Source organism: Danio rerio, chromosome 24 (genome assembly GCF_052040795.2).
Source record: "Danio rerio strain M-AB ecotype USA chromosome 24, GRCz13ab, whole genome shotgun sequence".
NCBI classification, from domain to species: Eukaryota; Metazoa; Chordata; class Actinopteri; order Cypriniformes; family Danionidae; genus Danio; species Danio rerio.
In genome coordinates, this window is record NC_141044.1 from 6,661,416 (window position 1) to 6,680,893 (window position 19,478).

At 35.9% G+C, this 19,478-nt stretch overlaps 1 protein-coding gene across 9 annotated transcripts in view; it reads right to left on the minus strand.

The window, feature by feature from the left end:
- Positions 1-19,478, minus strand: part of arhgap21a (Rho GTPase activating protein 21a) — a 144,017-nt gene that overhangs the window by 61,775 nt on the left and 62,764 nt on the right. For all 9 annotated transcript variants that reach the window (XR_015524288.1, XM_087308099.1, XM_087308098.1 and 6 more), the window contains 2 exon segments: positions 11,186-11,371; positions 7,227-7,248 (listed from right to left, as the gene is read on the minus strand). Coding sequence is in view for 8 of the 9 variants with exons in the window: in XM_087308099.1 (XP_087164225.1) it covers positions 7,227-7,248; positions 11,186-11,371 (208 nt within the window). In the remaining variant the exon portion in view is untranslated.

The window sequence follows — 19,478 nt, forward strand, 5'->3', positions numbered from 1 at the left end:
AGGGATACAGCTGTGGCTGGAAGTTGACGAGAAATATGTATAGTATTTCAACAATATAATTACTGTGCACAATGAGGAGTGTTTAGATGGTTTTAGATTACTGTGAGGGGTAGGTTTAGGGTTGGGGTGGGTATAGATGTTAATAAAAGACTAATTATTGAATATTTTAATGAATAATATGAATAATTCTCATTATAATTAGTGTTTTTAGATTACTGTGAGGGGTAGGTTTAGGGTTGGGGTGGGAATGGATGGTAATTAAAGACTAATGATTGAGTAATTTAATAAATAATATGAATAATTCTCATTATAATGAGTGTTTTTAGATTACTGTGAGGGGTAGGTTTAGAGTTGGGGTCGGGATAGACGTTAATAACAGGCTAATTATTGAATAATTTAATAAATATAATGAATAATTCTCATTATAATAATTGTTTTTAGATTACTGTGAGGGGGTAGGTTTAGGGTTAGGGTGGGGATAGTCATTTATAAAATACTAATCAATGGGTAATTTAATAATTAATTGACATAATTCTCATTATAATGACTGTTTATTGATTACTGTGAGGGGTAAGTTTAGGATTGGGGTGGGAATAGACTTTAATAAAATACAATTAATGGGTAATTTAATAAATAACATAAACAACATTCTTTAACTTCTGACCACAGCTGTATCCCTTCCAGCAACCCAATCTTTTTTGGCCCATAGACTTCCATTTATATCCAACTATATATATTTATATATTTCCAAAGTTTGTTGAACTCTGACTTGTGAAATCACACATAGTGACATGATCATGTGAGACTACAGAACGTGACCTCTCTGTAGAGAAACTTTAAATAAATAAATGTTAAATGGATTTATTAAAAGTCACCATGACACAGTAGTTACGATTTTCCTTTTTTTCCTATATTGAAAAAAAAAAAGTAGGGCGGAGCATGATTTCGTCCTTTGGGAACCGATTGAATAGTTGGAAAATGGGCGTGGCTAACAAAATATAAGAAGATTGACGAACGTATGAAGGCAGAGCAGAAATGAGAAACATCCATGATAGACCCACCCAAAAACAATTCCATGTGACCAGAAGTGAAGAAAAGTCATTTCGAGGGAGGAGAGAAGGTTATGATATTTGGTAAAGGATTATGAGGGCAAATTAATTTGTACAGAATAATAAAGTGCTCAGATACATTGTTTATTGCAAGCATTACTATATATAATTATACTAATAAGAGAGTACATTTTGATTTCATTCTGACTTGACTGTCTAATCATCCTCTTGTTTTTTCCCGCCTCTTTTCCGCAGCACCGCTTGACAGAATTTGGCATGCTCAAACTCTAGTGTGACCGCGGCTCAATACAAGCTGCCAACTGAAGGCGTGTGTTTCACATACGGGCAGCATTTTCTTAACACTACAATAAATCTGTGCTAGTCTGTGTGAGTCTCAGGTTACACACCCCCGTCCACACTCTCTGGAATGCACCACTTAGGAACGCTTACCAGAAAATTTCTGCTTCTCAATTTCCTACAGGAAATGCTCTTTAACAAATCTGTCAGGGAAAGGCTGATCAATTCACTGCAGTCATCCTAGGGAACATCCCTACACAGGAGCCAGTTGTTAGGTGGTATTAATATGCTTTAGTGCTCTCGCTGTGAAGGGCAGGCGTCTTGATTTGCATTTTCACATGCTGGAATTAGTTTAACTGTGAATTAAAGTTTGACTCTAATCAAATTCACTATAGCAGACATTAGATGTCAATATCTAACCAAGCAATTTCACAGACACACTCATTGTGAGCATGTAGGACTCTTCGTTTTGGGAGGGGCGGAGAAAAAGGCTAAATATCTGTGTGTGTAAATGTGTAGGAGAGTGTGTGTACGCATTAAAAATGATGAATATGTGCAGTGGATGAAAGCCAGAGCAGCTCTTCCTGCTGTCATGATGGATTTTATAAGACGTGACTCGGATGTGAATGAAGTGAAGTCTGACAAACACTGCAGAAAAACAGGAGAGAGAGCAGGCTGAACCAAATCAAAAAGAAACATAAACTACACTATCGAAATATTTACAAATATTTATTTAATTGGTGGATTTGGATCCAACTATCAAGATTTACAGTGCTTTTACATTTGTGATTAAAGTAACTATGTGATGCTGGAAGTGGAGAACATAAGTCAGATATGTCATATTTTAGAAATGACCATGTCCACTCTTATGTAGAGGAAAAAAGGTGGATTAAAGACCCAATAAAAGGATAAAAAGATAATTATGTCATGTTATTTTAACATTATATAAAATATCACGGAGGAGTTACTGCAATCATACTATACACATTTGGACAGACCTTGCAGGGGCTTCAACTTTTTCAACACCTAACCAATGCCATGTTTTACAACTATGCTTGTAAATGTCTGCATATGCTTGAAGCAGACTCATTCAAATAGTTTAATCAAATCACTCATGCAAACCTCATATTTAAATCATGCCTAATAGTTATTATGCTGTTTTAATTACTATTAACACTGCTGGGGAGATTATTTTTACCATTTTTCAATTGTGAAATTGAATAACTTGGTTTAAATAAGGGTGAAGCAGTGGCACAGAAGGTAGTGCTGTCGCCTAATAGCACGAAGGTCGCTGGGTCGAACCTCGGCTCAGTTAGCATTTCTGTGAGGAGTTTGCATGTTCTCCCTGCGTTCGCGTGGGTTTCCTACGGGTGCTCCGGTTTCCCCCACAGTCCAAAGACATGCTGCAGGTGAATTGGGTAGGCTAAACTGTCCGTAGTGTATGAGTGTATGAGGGTGACAGGCCGGCCGGAATGTGTAAAAAAAGTCGTTATCATATGGACAAGTCTAAAATGGCTTGTTCCAAAGAGCCGACCCTGCAACCCTATGGGACTAAGGCCAAAGAAGAAGAACTTTGTTTAAATAAACCCCACATATCTCTAATACATAGCTTTTTTCTATATATGTGTATATTTCTTTATTGCAATAAAATAAAGAAATATAATTGCTTTATTAAAATAAAAACACAAAAAAAGCTATAAGCTATTTATAGCTTTAATTATTACAGCAGTCAAAATGGCCGCATAGATTTCAAGTGACTTTTGCTGCATCCCAATTCCCATACTATCCATCCTAAATAGTACTCAAAAATGGTAATGTATGTCTAAAAATAATTTTCAAAAATAGTAGTTTAGTCCAAGCTGTAGTATGTTGCAAATAGCATGCCAAAGGTTCCCATGTGGTGTACTATTTCTGTTAGAAATTCACTATTTCTGTTAGAAAGTGTAGAACTGTCTGTACTGTAACTGCTAATATTGCCCACAATACACTGGGCATTGGATGTGTATTCGATTAGGGACTAGAAGCTCAGACCAGACGTGTCCTTTTACGACAGTTTATGTGGTAAACAAGAACGCTGAAATCTCAGCGAATACATGCTTCACAGACAAATATATCGACATAAAGCTTGAAATATGAATTTTAAATAAAGTATGCTTGAAAACAAAACTTTTGGTTTTGTAGTCTGTATCAAACGAACGCAGGGTACACTCCTACAGCACCTATTCAAATGGCCACAAACTTGTAAACAAAGAGTCGCTCATATTTCTTGAGGAGATTCTCCATCAAGACCAAATTGTGTGTTACTTCAGAAGGCCAGTATGATCTGACAATCATTATCCAGAGGATGTGTAGAACAGCCCTAAATTAGGTTGGTGTTGCGATCTCAATCCTTTGGAGTGTGCATGCACACTAGCTTGGGCCACCTGAAAAAAAAACTTGTTTGATTCGAACATTTAGAAATAAAACTTATGAGACAGCTGTTGTTTAATTTTATAGTTGCAAATAAGTAATGTATTCGTAAGCTTGGGTAACAGCTGTGGAGAATTTAATGTTTCCCCATTCAGACATGAAGATGGTCGCCGAATAAAATGAATGGCCTTAAAGGGACTTTGGGTTAAGTATGCGAATTAGAACGCAGCATTTGAATATGCGTGCCTCTGTTGCCTAGCAACTTCCTGCTAACAAAAACGCATAACTTTCAGATAGCAAAAGCATAACTTTACTTCAGACAGGTATTTCAAAACAACATTTGCAGAGCCATGAAAAAACCTTGCTCTTCTGCTTGTGAAAGTGAAAATAAAAGTCAGATGTGGACCTTTGTGGGCCGTCTAGTAAATCGTTCACATTTATCAGCTGCATTACCAAAAAAGATCTAATTTTTTCAAGTAATGTCTTCATAAAATATGACGACAGACATTCAAAAGCTTAATTATTATATATTAATAGAAGCTTTGAGTGTAAATATCACATGACAATATGATGTCTACATGAGAATTGTCAGAATTAGCACTATGGTAATTCTCCTAGTTAAAGAATTCTGGTAGTTCCGGTGTTAACTCTTTTGTGTTGTTCAATTTTGCTACCTATTTGCAATGTTGGCAGTTAAAATAGCTAATTTTACCTTTTTCCAACAGGGAAAAACACCAACAATCAAGAATGAGTGCTTATCTTCTGGCTTTGCAATCAGAAAATGTCATTATAATGGAAGTCAGTGGGTCACAAACAGCCATAAACATAATGAAAAGGTAGTCAATTTGCCCAGAATGTATTGTAATTTCACAGCATTTTCCAAAAATAAGTGTCAGAATAAGTTGTCACCAAAAATCATTCCATTTGCTGAAACACAGCGAAAGTTGTGGCCAAATTAACACTCAAAATCAACCAAAAGTGGATAAAAGCATCGCTAACAGCACACTTTCTTTTCTGCTGAAAGAAAAAAAAAAACTGCATGTTCCACTACATTGTATGATTTGTGACTTCACAAACTGTCATGGCACTCGTCTGCAGTAACCAAACACCAGCCCACAGCTGATCAACCGCCAGAGCACGCTGCACTGCCAGCTGGGAGTTTTCCTGCCCCGGGCGCGAGCATTAAAGATTCCCCGCTATTCACATGGTGTAAGGTCAGACAGAGGCCACTGAAGATAACACTTCATTCTCATGACAGACGCAGCACATACAGACCTGAGAGTTCTGAGAATCTCCCATCTATTTTCATAAAGCAAGAACTTCTACAAAAAAAGGTCTGCACCAAGATCATTAATAACACGACTACTTCGAAAGTGATTATCCTCTTTTGGCTATATGTGCTGTTGTAATGTCTCATATACAGTTGAAGTCAAAATTATTCGCCCTCCTGTGAATTTTACAAATATTTCACAAATGATCTTTAACAGAGCACAGAATTTTTCATAGTGTTTCCTACAATATTTTTTTCAGAAAGTCTTATTTGTTTTATTTTGGCTAAAATAAAAGCAGTTTTTAATTTTTTTAAAAAAATTTTAACGTCAATATTATATTTTTTGATTATCTACCGAACAAACCCACTGTTATACAGTGATTCGCTAATTACCCTAACTTGCCTAATTAACCTAGTTACGCCTTTAAATATCACTTTAAGCTGAATACTGGCATCTTCAAAAATATCTAGTAAAATATTATATACCGTCATGATGGCAAAGATAAAAATAAATCAGTTATTAGAAATGAGTTATTAAAACTATTATGTTTAGAAATGTGTGAAACCGAAATTGGGGAAATACATATGCAGGAGGCTTATAATTCATGACGGCCTTCAACTGTATATCATCATTCGGACTTCAAATGTATATCAGGACTTCACAATATTGAAAAAATCTGACAATAAGATTGTCAATTTGCCCAGAATGTATTGTAATTTCACAGCATTTTCCAAAAAAATGTGTCAGAATAAGATTTGTCACCAAAAATCATTCTATTTCCATTTGTTTTACACTAATATATATTGCTATATTATTATATACGAATCATTCTATCAAATTAAATAAGCACATGTAGAAATCGAACATGTATTCAGGTACAGACATTAAATAAGCAAATGTAAAATAACACTGTCTTCATCATATTAATAATACAAATAAATTACTAAAGTTATAAGTTATAAACAGTAAAAATTTCTTATGACTGACTGCTTTAAACTCTCCTCAAATGCTCACACAGTCCCAGGCCTTAAAAACACATGGAAATTATAAATTGTTTTACTCTATTAAAGTAGCAGTTTGCAGTGACTTCAACAATAATGCCAGCTAATCTATAATTACAACTTAACAAAACATTTATTTGTAACCAAATGTAAAAAATAAATAAAAATGTCTTCATTTTCTTTTCGGATTAGTCCCTTTATTAATCCGGGGTCGCCACAGTGGAATGATCCACCAATTTTTCCAGCATTTGTTTTACGCAGCGGGTGCCTATCTGCAACCCATCACTGGGAAACATCCATACACACTCATTCACACACATACACTACGGACAATTTAGCCTACCCAATTCACCTATACCACATGTCTTTTGGACTTGTGGGGGAAACCAGAGCACCCGGAGGAAACCCACGTGAACAAAGGGTTAACATGCAAACTCCACACAAATATGCCAACTGACCCTGCTGAGGCTAATAAATAAAAAATATATATATAAAAAATCTAAACTAACTTAAACGTTTCATGGCATTTGGATAAAAGCATTTACTATATGACTAAATGTCAATATTGCACATCTGACGCTGCTATATCAATGCTGAAATGATATATTGTGCAGCCGTAATATATTTCAAAGGAATGGCTGATGCTTATTTATTGACCCTCTGGCCATCTAAGATGAAGGTGACTGCTTCTTCAGTTGTAAACTGCAGATTACTTTATAGCTGAACTTCTGGTGATTCATAATATAAAATAATAGATGCTGTCATTTTAAGAGTCAAAGGTTAGACCAACGCAACGGGTCTCATGGGAGGAAAAACACTCTTGGTATACACATATATATACATATATACATATATACATATACATATATACATATATACATATATATATATATATATATATATATATATATATATATATATATATATATATATATATATATATATATATATATATATATATATATATATATATATATATATACATACATACATGTATATATACATATACACACACACACACACACACACACACACACATATACATATATATATATATATACACACACATATACATACATATATATATATATATATATATATATATATATATATATATATATATATATATATATATATATATATATATATATATATATATATATAAAATCACAGAGAAAATGCAGAGCAGTTAAACTCACCTCTGCTGATATTGTCTTCATCCTGAAAGAGAGGGAACAAGAAAGGGGAAAAATTCAGATAATTTCAAAACACAGTTATGAAATCAGCAGTTTTGTGGGATTGGAATCATGTTACAGCTGAAGTTTAATCATAGGAACAGAACACACACAAGTACACACACAGTAGAACTACAGTATAGAGCAGAAGATTAATAAATATGCATGTAAACATGTTAAAGTCAGAAATTCTTCATTTTACTCTAAACATTTGTTAAAACTTTGTTAAATTATATATATATATATAAAATTTAATTTGCAGACTTTCTAATCGCTTTTTTCATTCATATTTTAATAATGAAGTTGCACAACGAGCTGCATATAGGCTAAATTATTCATTTATTTATTTGACAAATGAACAAAAACTCCTTTCTGCCCTAATTCATATCTTTCTCCTGCATCGACCTGAACTGGGTGCTTGCCTGTGCGTAATCAAACGCATCAAATGAGACTGATGCAGAGGCAGTTGTAATTAAATTCTGTCTTTGCCTCGGAAAGTCGAAACATTTCTCCTAAGGCTGTGATCAGAGCTAAGTTTGCAAGATTCTCTGAATGTGGGATTTCCTGATCCTGCAAGCACTCGTTTCTCCTTGAAAAATTACTACAGCACACACTCCTTCTGCACCCCTCTGCCTTCGGTAGTGCCTTTATTTTACAGTCTATGGGTAGTGCTCACAACGCACTCTAAAGCACCTGACTTCCTTGCTGCCGCTTGGTTGGCTCGAACAGCTGTCAGCGACTGAGGATTTTGGTCTGTTTGTTCTTCATCGTCCACTCCATCACTTCCTATTTTTCCACCTTTATTATTATTAATATCACAACTATTTGGCCGTTTGAAGAAACTTCTCACACTCGGCGGCTGTGACATTTTCACAAGGGGAGACAAAACAAGGACAATCGCCATCAGCTGGACAAGAGTGGGAATTACAATTAGCTTTAAATAACAATAGATCACCCTCAGCATAATCCATCAAAATGACGGATCACCTTCAGATTTTTCCGTCACTGCTAAAAAAAATCCGTCAATGATGGAAAATATTCGGTTAACACGACCTCTGATATATATATCAGAGAAATATCTCGGAAACCCACGCAAATAGAGGGAGAACATGCAAACTCCACACAAAAACGTCAACTGAGCCAAGGATCGAACCAGTGACCCAGTGACCTTCTTGCTGTGAGGCGACAGCACTACCTACTGCGCCACTACGTCGCCAAACACAAATTAAGACCTTTTAAATGAAATCTGAAAGAATGAGAAACATACTGTAATATTATACTGTAATAAATGTATAGCTCATTGTTTGTTCCTGTTAGTGAGTATCTAATACAACCTTATTGTTATCTGTAACCAAACGAGTTGTCATGAAGCGGTTCACTTGTGATGAGAAAGCGATCCATCCCAACGTCATGTTACTTTTTATTAAAAAATAACAATATTTGTTTTATTAATGCTTGATAGATATTTGAACTTATTTCAAAACAGCTGTCAAAAACAAAGACTCGACTTTAGCTCAAAAATGTCAATGAAATCACAGTAAGTAAATGGAGCTGCTGTTTATCCTCTCTGATGGAAGAATTATATGAATCATAGAACATAAACAGGTGTGCATTTATATATTTTAACTTGTGTTTTACCTTTCGCAAGCCTTGATTTAGTTGTACGTATAAATTAATGTCTTTGTTCTGGGATTACCGCTCTTAATTAATATACATTTAAAGTATACTGTAAACTAGAGCTGCACAATTAATCGTTAAATCTCGATTCGACCCCCTAGACCAGGGGTCTCAAACTCGCGGCCCGCGGGCCATTTGCGGCCCTCAGTGCAATATTTTGTGGCCCGCGCCGACCACTGTACACTGACAGAATCAGCGGAGCGGGGAGAGAGAGTGCTCCCCGCTCCGCTGATTCTATCCGTACACAGCGGTCACTGGCATTCCCCGCCCGCCGTGTAAACAAAGGGGCGGGGATGCCGGTGACGTCACCACGCACCCCGCCCCTTTGTTAGACGCTGTGACGGGCGGGAAGTGTTATTAGGAGGGAACTCGCGCCGGCCAGAACCAAGGTAAGCTGTTCCCGCCCCTGCCTGCCACTTAGCTACCTATCTGCAGCCTGCCACCTACCTAGCTACAGCCTGCATCTTATATATATTATAGGTAGATACAGACTGGTACAGACTGATGTGACTGGAGTGGGGTGGGGGAGTTTTATTTATACATATATACGCCTTTTTTTTAGGTGAGGGCAGGCACGTGCACACATAGGGCTCAACCTGTGCAGTGCACATGCCCTTTTTAGTCTTGGATAGAAAGTGCCCTTCCAAAATTATTAAAAGTGCCCCCGCGACGCGGCACACCTTCGGTCCCGCCCTTCAATAGGCGCGCGACAACACAGCTGATCAGTACGCGCGCGATAACACCGCTCTTCAGTACGCGCGCATCCACTCTGCAGTGGGCGAGGGAATGGAAGTTTTGAGTGAGTTCCCCCAAGCCATACTGAGGGTCTCAACTGCTTCCGCTCTAAAGCCAAATGTGGTTCAGATTTATGAGAAGAAGCGCTGTCAAGTCTCTGGCAGCAAGGAGTAGGCAAAAGATGCCATGTTCAGAAGAACTGTTCATAATCTTCACTCAATGTTCTATTAATGTTCAGGACACTTCATGTTCAGAAGGAATAATTAAAACTGTTAATAATGACATTTGAGGACCTTTTTTTTGTGAAATCCCTTATGCGGCCCAGCCTTACCCAGACTTTGCCTCCTGCGGCCCCCAGGTAAATTGAGTTTGAGACCCCTGCCCTAGACGATCTTAATCCAGCATTTCTACGATTCTGCCAATCACATTTTCAAGTTCAGGAGAGAAGCAAAGGTAGCTGTACAAGTCTTTTCATTGTTTCACACACGTTGCTCAGTGACATTGACACCTCCAAATGATGTTGAATGAGTCACATATTGTATTTATGAGGTATAACTCACCTTAAAATACATTTTTTGTTTTATTATTATGATGTTTTCGCGATCGGGAAATCACACAAGACGTGAGCTGCTGACCGTGAGCTGTTATCGCAGAGAGGGTGAGCACACGCGCTCTACTTAGTGACAGACGCGTGCGCGTCTACTTTAGTGAACAGAACCTGCATATGTTGCGAGTAACAGGTAATACAGTAGTAAATAATATTCAGTTTGTGGCACAGAGTGATCGTTTGAGAGCCGCGTGCGAAGTATGAACAGCACTTAGCAGTCAAAATGAAACCGAAAGTGTGCACTTCATTTAAATGATCATATCGCATTTTAGAGTTATGATTACGACAAGCATTTAATATGTTTTTTCTTTCATAGCGAACCCACAGTTGTGCATATAAATAAATGTTTACAGTGTCAGTATAACTACTCTAGCCTATATATTGTTGAATATAATCTGATAATGGCAAATGTCTGATTTTACCAGTGAATTCAATTGTCTAATATGACAGATTGCAAGCATATATCTCAAACATAATAATTCAACATCAGAATTATTATAAGAATACAATTAATATAGAATAGAATTATTTATAGAAACCAGTAAACCTACACATAATATTATTATCGATGTTGTGCCATATGTTTGTTTTTACCATACCTTTATTTTACTAAAGAATCGTGAGAAAATCGATTCTCATTTTAGCCAGAATCGTGCAGCTCTAGTGTAACCTCAAAGCATTTACTGGGGCGCTGGCGATTTTTACTGGGGCACGTGCCCAAGTAAATAGGGTTAAGCGACGCCCCTGGGTGATGTTTATGTGTACATGTTTATTAAATTGTACTTGTACATTAAGTATTTGTGTTTTCCTTAAAGATGACAGTCTCTCAGTCTGAATTACAGCAGACGTACTCTGATCAATCCATTGGTTTGAGTGTGTGGCTGTGGATTTGCTGTGTACTGACCTTGAGAGAGGACTGCACGGCTGACTCAGGTGGATAAACGATGAAGTGACGGAGCGTGAAGCCGAAGCCGTGAGAGGTGCGGCGGAGGTGTAAAGTTTTAGGGCCTGGCCATGAGAAGGGCTCCTCTTCAGCGGCAGGAGACAGAGCCGATGCCTCACTGCGCTCACAGCCATCCTTGTGTTTGGCCTGAGAAGAGAACAAAAAGCTCATCGTTAGTTATTCAGATTCACTTACACAAAGAGGCAGTGTATTTATTCCAGAGGCAATACATAGAAGAAACTGAGGTTAAGCTTATTGGCTCAAGGGCCCCATATTTATCCTATAACTCAACAGACAATTAATCAGTATTTACAACCTCCAAACTACAAAACATTATTTTAAATAATGTGGTATCAATCATGGTACTGTAACGAAGGGGCTGACACAGAGGGATCCATTTGAAGTAAATGTATTAAACACAGTTTAATAAACACAAGCACACAGATGTAATGCGTGTGCGAATTCACAAACACAATAGTGTTACGTTGACGGATCAACGGCAGGTAATCACAGTATGAATGTTCAGGCATGAGTCAGTGTCCAGGCTAGAGTTCAAGGCAGGCGGCTAGAATCAGAGTCATTAATAATCAGGCTTAGGTACAAGGCAGGCGGCTGGCAGGACGAGGTCGGAGAACAAGGTAAGGTAAGCAACAGGAAGCAGGCAGTGTAGAGAAATGCTCAGTAGAGTTAGCCGGTGGCAGAACAAGACTTCGCAATGACTGAGTGTGTGTGTGCTGCTTATAAGCATGAGCGTGGGTGATTAACTGGATGCGCTTCAGGTGTGTAGGCTATCAGTGTAAGTGGATGACGTAATGGTTAAAAGTCCGGGGATGGTGACCTCTGCTGGCCAGCGAGGGGAATGACTGGGACCGAGTCGGTGACAGGTACACATCATGCACATTTTTACCACTAAAATTCCATGACTTTTCCAAGACTTTCAAGTAAATTGTCATCACATAATGTTTCATGCAGTGTCTACATATGAGTGATAAAAGAAAAACAATCCATGTTCAAATTTATTCCAGCATATCGTAAAAAAAACATGCAACAATCTATTCAGTTTAAATTTATACTTATATCTATGTAAAAATTTTTTGTCATACATTTTTTCTAATGTAAAACTTTTACATTGTAACAAATAAAAACAATTAATCATTTTATCTAATACAATCTTGTATACAAATTTAACAAATCATAAAAATACATCATAAATCACCTTTTTTTTTCCAATATAAATGCCATACTTAGCCCTAAAATAAAATTCATTTATTCATTTCCTCACTCAACCAGCATATGTTTTATGCAGCGGTTGCCCTTCCAGCTGCAACCCATAACTGGGAAACATTATATATATATATATATATATATATATATATATATATATATATATATATATATATATATATATATATAATAAAAAATGAAATAATTAAATTAAAAATAAAATTAAAGTAAATAAACACCTGAAATAGGATGGTATGAAAACAACTTTAAAATATGTTCAATAGAATTTACTATTTACTAACATTAAATAAGAATCAGTTCATCTTTCCTGTAATGAAATCTGAAAATTACAGCATTAATCAACTTTCTCCAATATAAATGCCATACCTAGCCATAAAACAAAATAAAATAAAATAAAATAATCGTTATATAGTTTACTATTCTGAAAGTACAGTATTCCAATACACTTTAACACTGTTCATTTGTTTACCTATGATGGAATGCACTCGTATCATACTGGCACTCTAATTTATGTACTTGTATGTATGTTGTATAATAATGTTGTTTATAAAAGTAATGTTGTAGATCTTTAAACAAACATTTTTAATATGTTTGACCAAAACCAGACATGGCACCCAGTAAAAGCACAAAAAGAACGGGAAAGCTCCCTGTTCCACAAAGCACTCTCTGTCCCAAAGCAGCAGCAACAGATTTGCCTTTTTAACCTGGTACATTCAGTCTCCTGCTGTTCTAAATGATTTTCTCATGCGCTGAACTGTATTATTATGAACTGAACTGAACATGATGTGAAGATAAACTAGTTCTTATGAACAAACCATGAGACCCAAAACACAAGCTACAACTGAGGAACCAAACCAAAGTTCACTAAAGCAGAGGTGATTCCTCTATCACTAGAGTCAAAACAGCATCAATAAAATATGACTGAGTGACTCCGTGATTAGCACTATTAGAAGGTTGCTGGTTGAGTCCTGGCTGGACCAGTTGGCATTTCTGTGTGGAGTTTGCATGTTCTCCCCATGTTCAATGACATTAAGTGAATGCTTTACTACACCATCAACAAATGGATTTGCTCCAAATCATCCAAATCCCAGCGTCAGTGCATTCAGAATTAACAGTTTGTTTGCAAAAGCCGCTAAACGCCACTTGCCTTCGACAACAGAAGCTGCTATATCCCGAGAACCAATCAGAAGGCGCGAATCGAATCATATGTTTTCAATGTAGCAGCTTTTATGAAGAGACATATTCCGCTTTCGATTTTAAAAGACAGAGTTTGATGAACTGGATGAGCCTGTTGAACTGTCAGTGAATGGGAAATGAAAATGTCCCTTACCTCAAAACTCTGTGCATTATAAAAAAAAGGAAACACAATGTGCAGTCGGAAGTGTAACATGCATTCATAATGTTTGTTTGCACAGCGGTGCCACTTAGAATAAGTTCGACGGCAACTGCATTTCACGATTGACAGAGTTAAGATGCTGTTCTTTTATCCACCGCGGATGCTCTGAGGATAAACAGGAGACCAAGACCTTAAGTATGGTGAGAATAAATGAATGACAGCTTCTAAAAGTGTCTGAGAGACATCCCCTTTTCCTACCTTGTGTTTTATTTGCTAATTTAGGCTATTTTTAAAAGATAAATATAATAAAACTGCATTATTTATATTACTTCATACTACCTATACGTAGTATTGTTATTGGACAATGCACAGATATTGATGTTTCATATCGTTTTTACACTACATTATTTGAATCTACCAAGCTTAGCTTACAATGTTTGCAATGTTTACATTGCTAAGATTTAATTAATGTCAGTTTTTATGTTATTGATTAATGCACTACAGATTGATTACAGATTTCATTCATTCATTTATTTTCCTTCTGCTTTTTCACTAGTTTATCGCAGTGGAATGAACCGCCACTTAATTGGCAGATTTATGTATTTTAAATTTCAGGTGGTTTGTGTAATTTGATTTATGTTTGGTAAAATAACTTTTAATGGCATCTTGATTTTCAACTTATTACACTGTCTTGTCCCAATAAGTGGATTTAGAGGGTTTTGCATAAAAAGCAGATGTGGATTTTGCTGGTTTTGGCGCAAAAGGAAATTTACCTAGTGAAAAATCAAAGAATTGTCTAAAGTTATATTTTTGAAAAAAAAAAGGAAAAAAAAGTATTTTATTTAATAGCTTATAACCCTATCATTACCTATAACATTTCTGAACCTTATCAGAGGAGCCTGAAAGAAAATGCTTATTTACAAAAAAGGAGTCTAATGGATTTAGAGGTTTTTGCATCTGAACTCTTCATTTATGTGTGTGTGTGTGTGTATATATATATATATATATATATATATATATATATATATATATATATATATATATATATATATATATATAGTTGAAGTCAGAATTATTAGCCCCGCTGAATTACTTCTGTTTAAGGGAGAGAAGATTTTTTCAGCAAATTTCTAAACATAATAGTTTTAATAACTCATTTCTAGTAACTGATTTATTTTATATTTGCCATGATGACAGTAAATACTATTTGACTAGATATTTTTCAAGACACTTCTATACATCTTAAAGTGACATTTAAAGGCTTAACTAGGTTCATGGTTTCCGCTATATTCATTCTTCCATGGCGGGGCCACGGCTACATTACAGCTTCTCATTCAAAACATTTTATTTTTTTAATAGCGGGTAATAATCGCACCAAAACATATTAAAAGGTAAGTGAATTATAACAGGGCAAACCTTTTTTTTTTAACCGTAGTAGCGCTGTGCGTAATTTATTTAACCCTTTAAGGTTACGTGCTGAATTACTGACAGGTGCGTGATGTGTGAGGCCAGCCAATCAAACCAAATCAAATCACTTTTATTGTCACATCATCAGCAGCACATGTGCGATAATGAGTGAAAAGATTAGGTACTGGCTCCAGACAGTACAAAATACAGAGTACAAATACAACAACAGTGTAAAATACAGAGAGTGCAAATACAGACAGTGCAAACACAACGACAGTGCAAAATAATCCCACTACATACTCCCAAAAAAAAACAAACAAACAAAAAAAAGTACATATATTATTACATAAACGTACATACATATTACATATATATTCACTTTACTTCAGAACGCATTAATATCGCTCTGTAGGTCTTTTAGAGGTATTCATAAATACTCCTAGCAAATCTAATAAATGCTGGAGACATACTCGTTACATAAACGCACTAAATCGCACTTCAGCAGCGTTTATTTGAGAGCGCACAAGAAGATCTGCACGCTCTTGAAGCGGCTTATATTTGAGGGGCCGTGCAAAAAGTTTTGTGCATGAGCAGAGGAAATCGGCCAACAAGCAAAGAGATCCGCATGCTGTAGGCTATTACATAAACGCAATCTCTACTTCTAATCCTGCGCTCACGACATCTGTTATTGAAATAACGCCACAGGTAGTTGGTAGATCTGTTTAAAAAAAGGCCTGCCGCCACAGCTGGAAAAAATCCTAGAGGAAACACTGAGGTTAATTAGGTTAACTAGGCAGGTTAGGGTTATTAGGCAAGTTATTGTATAGCGATGGTTTGTTCTCTAGACTAATTTTTAAAAAATAGCTTAAAGGGGCTATTAATTTTGTTCTTAAAATGTTTTTAAAAAATTAAAAACTGCTTTTATTCTAGCTGAAATAAAACAAATAAGACTTTCTCCAGAAGAAAAAATATTATTAGATATACTGTGAAAATTTCCTTGCTCTGTTAAACATTATTTGGGAAATGTTTAAAAAAGAAAAATCAATTCAAAGGGGGGCTAATAATTCTGACTTTAACTGTATGTTTCACTTCCTTAACCAAATTATTGCTATTTAACTTTGGCAATCCACAGGAATTATCTATTTTTTCGAGCTTTTGTGTTCTTTATCATGTCAGTCATATGTTATCTAAAAAAAAACAATGGGTTTCTCTTAAGGGGCTAAAGGTACTGAAACAGAGCATCCTGTGAGTGTTTATAAAGCATCGCTGACATGATTCTACACATCTCAAATATCCGCCATGACAATGACCGTCCATGTAGAAAACACTCTGACTCGACACATTTCTCTCCTATGACCAATAACCGGCACATATGTACATGCCATGACCATCACAACACAGTCATATCACTGCCGGGGTGTGATGGAATTTCAAACTGTAGCATTTTGCCTGGTGACGTCAGTTCGGCCCCCTGTATCCTCGAAAGAAACGTGTATCATTTGCATTATGAAATAATGGCAGCAGAATCCCATTCCGCCACAGGGTGTGTGTCTGTGGTGGGCTCTGACAACACCGTACTGACTCTGGGTCACCCTGACTGCCAAACAGACCAGACTGTGGTCTCGCGCCGCAGGAGATGGATGTATTATAGGGAAATAGATGTATTTTAGCTTGTGGCTAGGCTGGGCTCAGGTACAGACAGCTGTGGAAGTCTCTGGAGTCAGGGCTGGGCTTTTACATAACTGAGGCTGAACATGACATCACCGGGGATTAAATCAATTACATTTAGGGTTGGATGGAGTCCACTGCAAACTCTCATGATTAGAAATGAGCAGAGAGGCTTGGAATGGCATACTAACAGTCCCGTAATATTGTACATAGGATGCCCAATTTCAGATTTTTAGGTTATACTTGTTTAAAAAAATGTACTTTACTGTTTAAAATAAATTGATCACACTGTCGATAGATAGATACACAGTCAAAACAAAGATAGATTGCCCAATTTCAGATTTTTAGATTATTCTTGTTTAGAAGATGGACACATTACTGTTTTAAAAAATGACCACACTGTATGTTTGTGTGAAAAACAAGTGAATTATTATAAGAAAAATGAAAAATGAAGACCAAAAGTTGAATCGAAAATACATGTAGTTAACGTGACAGCAATGTACCATTAGATTTAAACTATTTTAAACATATTTATAACAGTAATATTCCATTTAGGCGATGCAGTGGCGCAGTGGGTAGCACGTTTGCCTCACAGCAAGAAGGTCGCTGGGTCGCTGGTTCTATCCTCGGCTCAGTTGGCGTTTCTGTGTGGAGTTTGCATGTTCTCCCTGCGTTCGTGTGGGTTTCCTCCGGGTGCTCCGGTTTGCCCCACAGTCCAAAGACATGCGGTACAGGTGAATTGGGTAGGCTAAATTGTCCGTAAAGTATGAGTGTGTGTGTGGATATTTCCCAGAGATGGGTTGCGGCTGGAAGGGCATCTGCTGCGTAAAAACTTGTTGGATAAGTTGGCGGTTTATTCCGCTGTCGCGACCCCTGATTAATAAAGGGACTAAGCTGACAAGAAAATGAATGAATGATTGAATATTCCATTTAGAATATTCCACTTGACATTTAGGGTAAACACACACTATATATAGTACCAATATTATTGACATCTTACAGATGTTGATCTACCCTAAAGTTTGCTTTTATTGTTCAGCATTTACACTTTACCATTATACACACTTTGTAACATTTTATTTATCACATTTAAAAGTCTCTTTAACACTTTAGTTTATTTTATTATAAGACATAAGAGACGAAATATATATATATATATTTTTCTATCTGCCTTTGTAATGTTGGTAAATTAAAATAAAGTGATTAAATAAATAAAAAATCCTAATAATACTAAATGGATTGTAAAAAAAAGTATTATTGATACCAAATGATAAGAAACATTATATTGTGATATATATTATTATATATATATATATATATATATATATATATATATATATATATATATATATATATATATATATATATATATATATATATATATATATTTATTTATTTTTTTGTTGTTGTATCACCCAGTCTTAAAAGTTTATATATATATATATATATATATATATATATATATATATATATATATATATATATATATATATATATATATATATATATATATATATATATATATATATATATATATATATATATATATATAATTACACTTTAAAGATTTGAAGCTTTGAAGCACATTACACAAGCTCTCTTTTTTTAAACCTTCTGGCATCATAATGTATAATTATATCCCTGTATATATAGACTCTCCTTCCTGTTCTTGCTCTCCTCAACCTGCATGCGCTACCTTGAACCATAAACTTGGTTTTCCAAAAACAACCACTATAACATTGCCACTTTCTTTTGCTTTCATTTTTTTTTTTATTTCCCTACCATTGGGCAGTCATAGTCTTTAAGGCGGGCACACAACCCTGTTTCCAATGCTAAATTTAACCTGTTAAATTATACAGTTGGAAAAAGCTTTCCTCTGAATGGTGGAAAATCCAGTAGAAGTCAATGACTGCTCTGTGTGGATCTCGTTCACACATACACACACACTCACACACACACACACAAAAAACTGCGTCATACAAACCATCCAGTGCATTAGAGAGCATGAATTATATACACAATCCCATTGGTCACTGGTTACATTTAGAAGCCAGTCACATGCTCTGAATTCAATACTATGTGCATTTTTTATGAACTAGTAAGATATTGCTCAATCCTCCAATCTGATGTACCATATTTGTTTGTCTAGAAAGCAATGTGATTATACTGAGACTTTCAGAGAAGTCACCTATTTTGCAATTCGCTCCCCTTTACAAAAGACCACAAAAATCTTACATTTATTAAAGATTTAAAGAAGGTCTCAGACTTACCAAGGTACCAAAACCTGATCCCTCATTTTACCAAATGAAAGATGATGCAAGGTTTGTGTACTATTCTGATTTATTTCAATCCTAAATTCCCCAACGGTCAGCACTTGTTTTAGCTGCAGTTATTTTGAGAAACATCTCAAACAATTTTGGTTGTTTAAGGGATAGGTCACCCAAAAATGAACATTTACTCCCTATTGACTCACCCTCAAGTGGTTCCAAACCTCATTCATTAATTTTCCTTCAGCTTAGTACCTTTATTTTATCGGGGGTGACCAAAGCGGAATGAACCCCCAACTTATTCACTGCCATATCCATATCACCCTGCAGA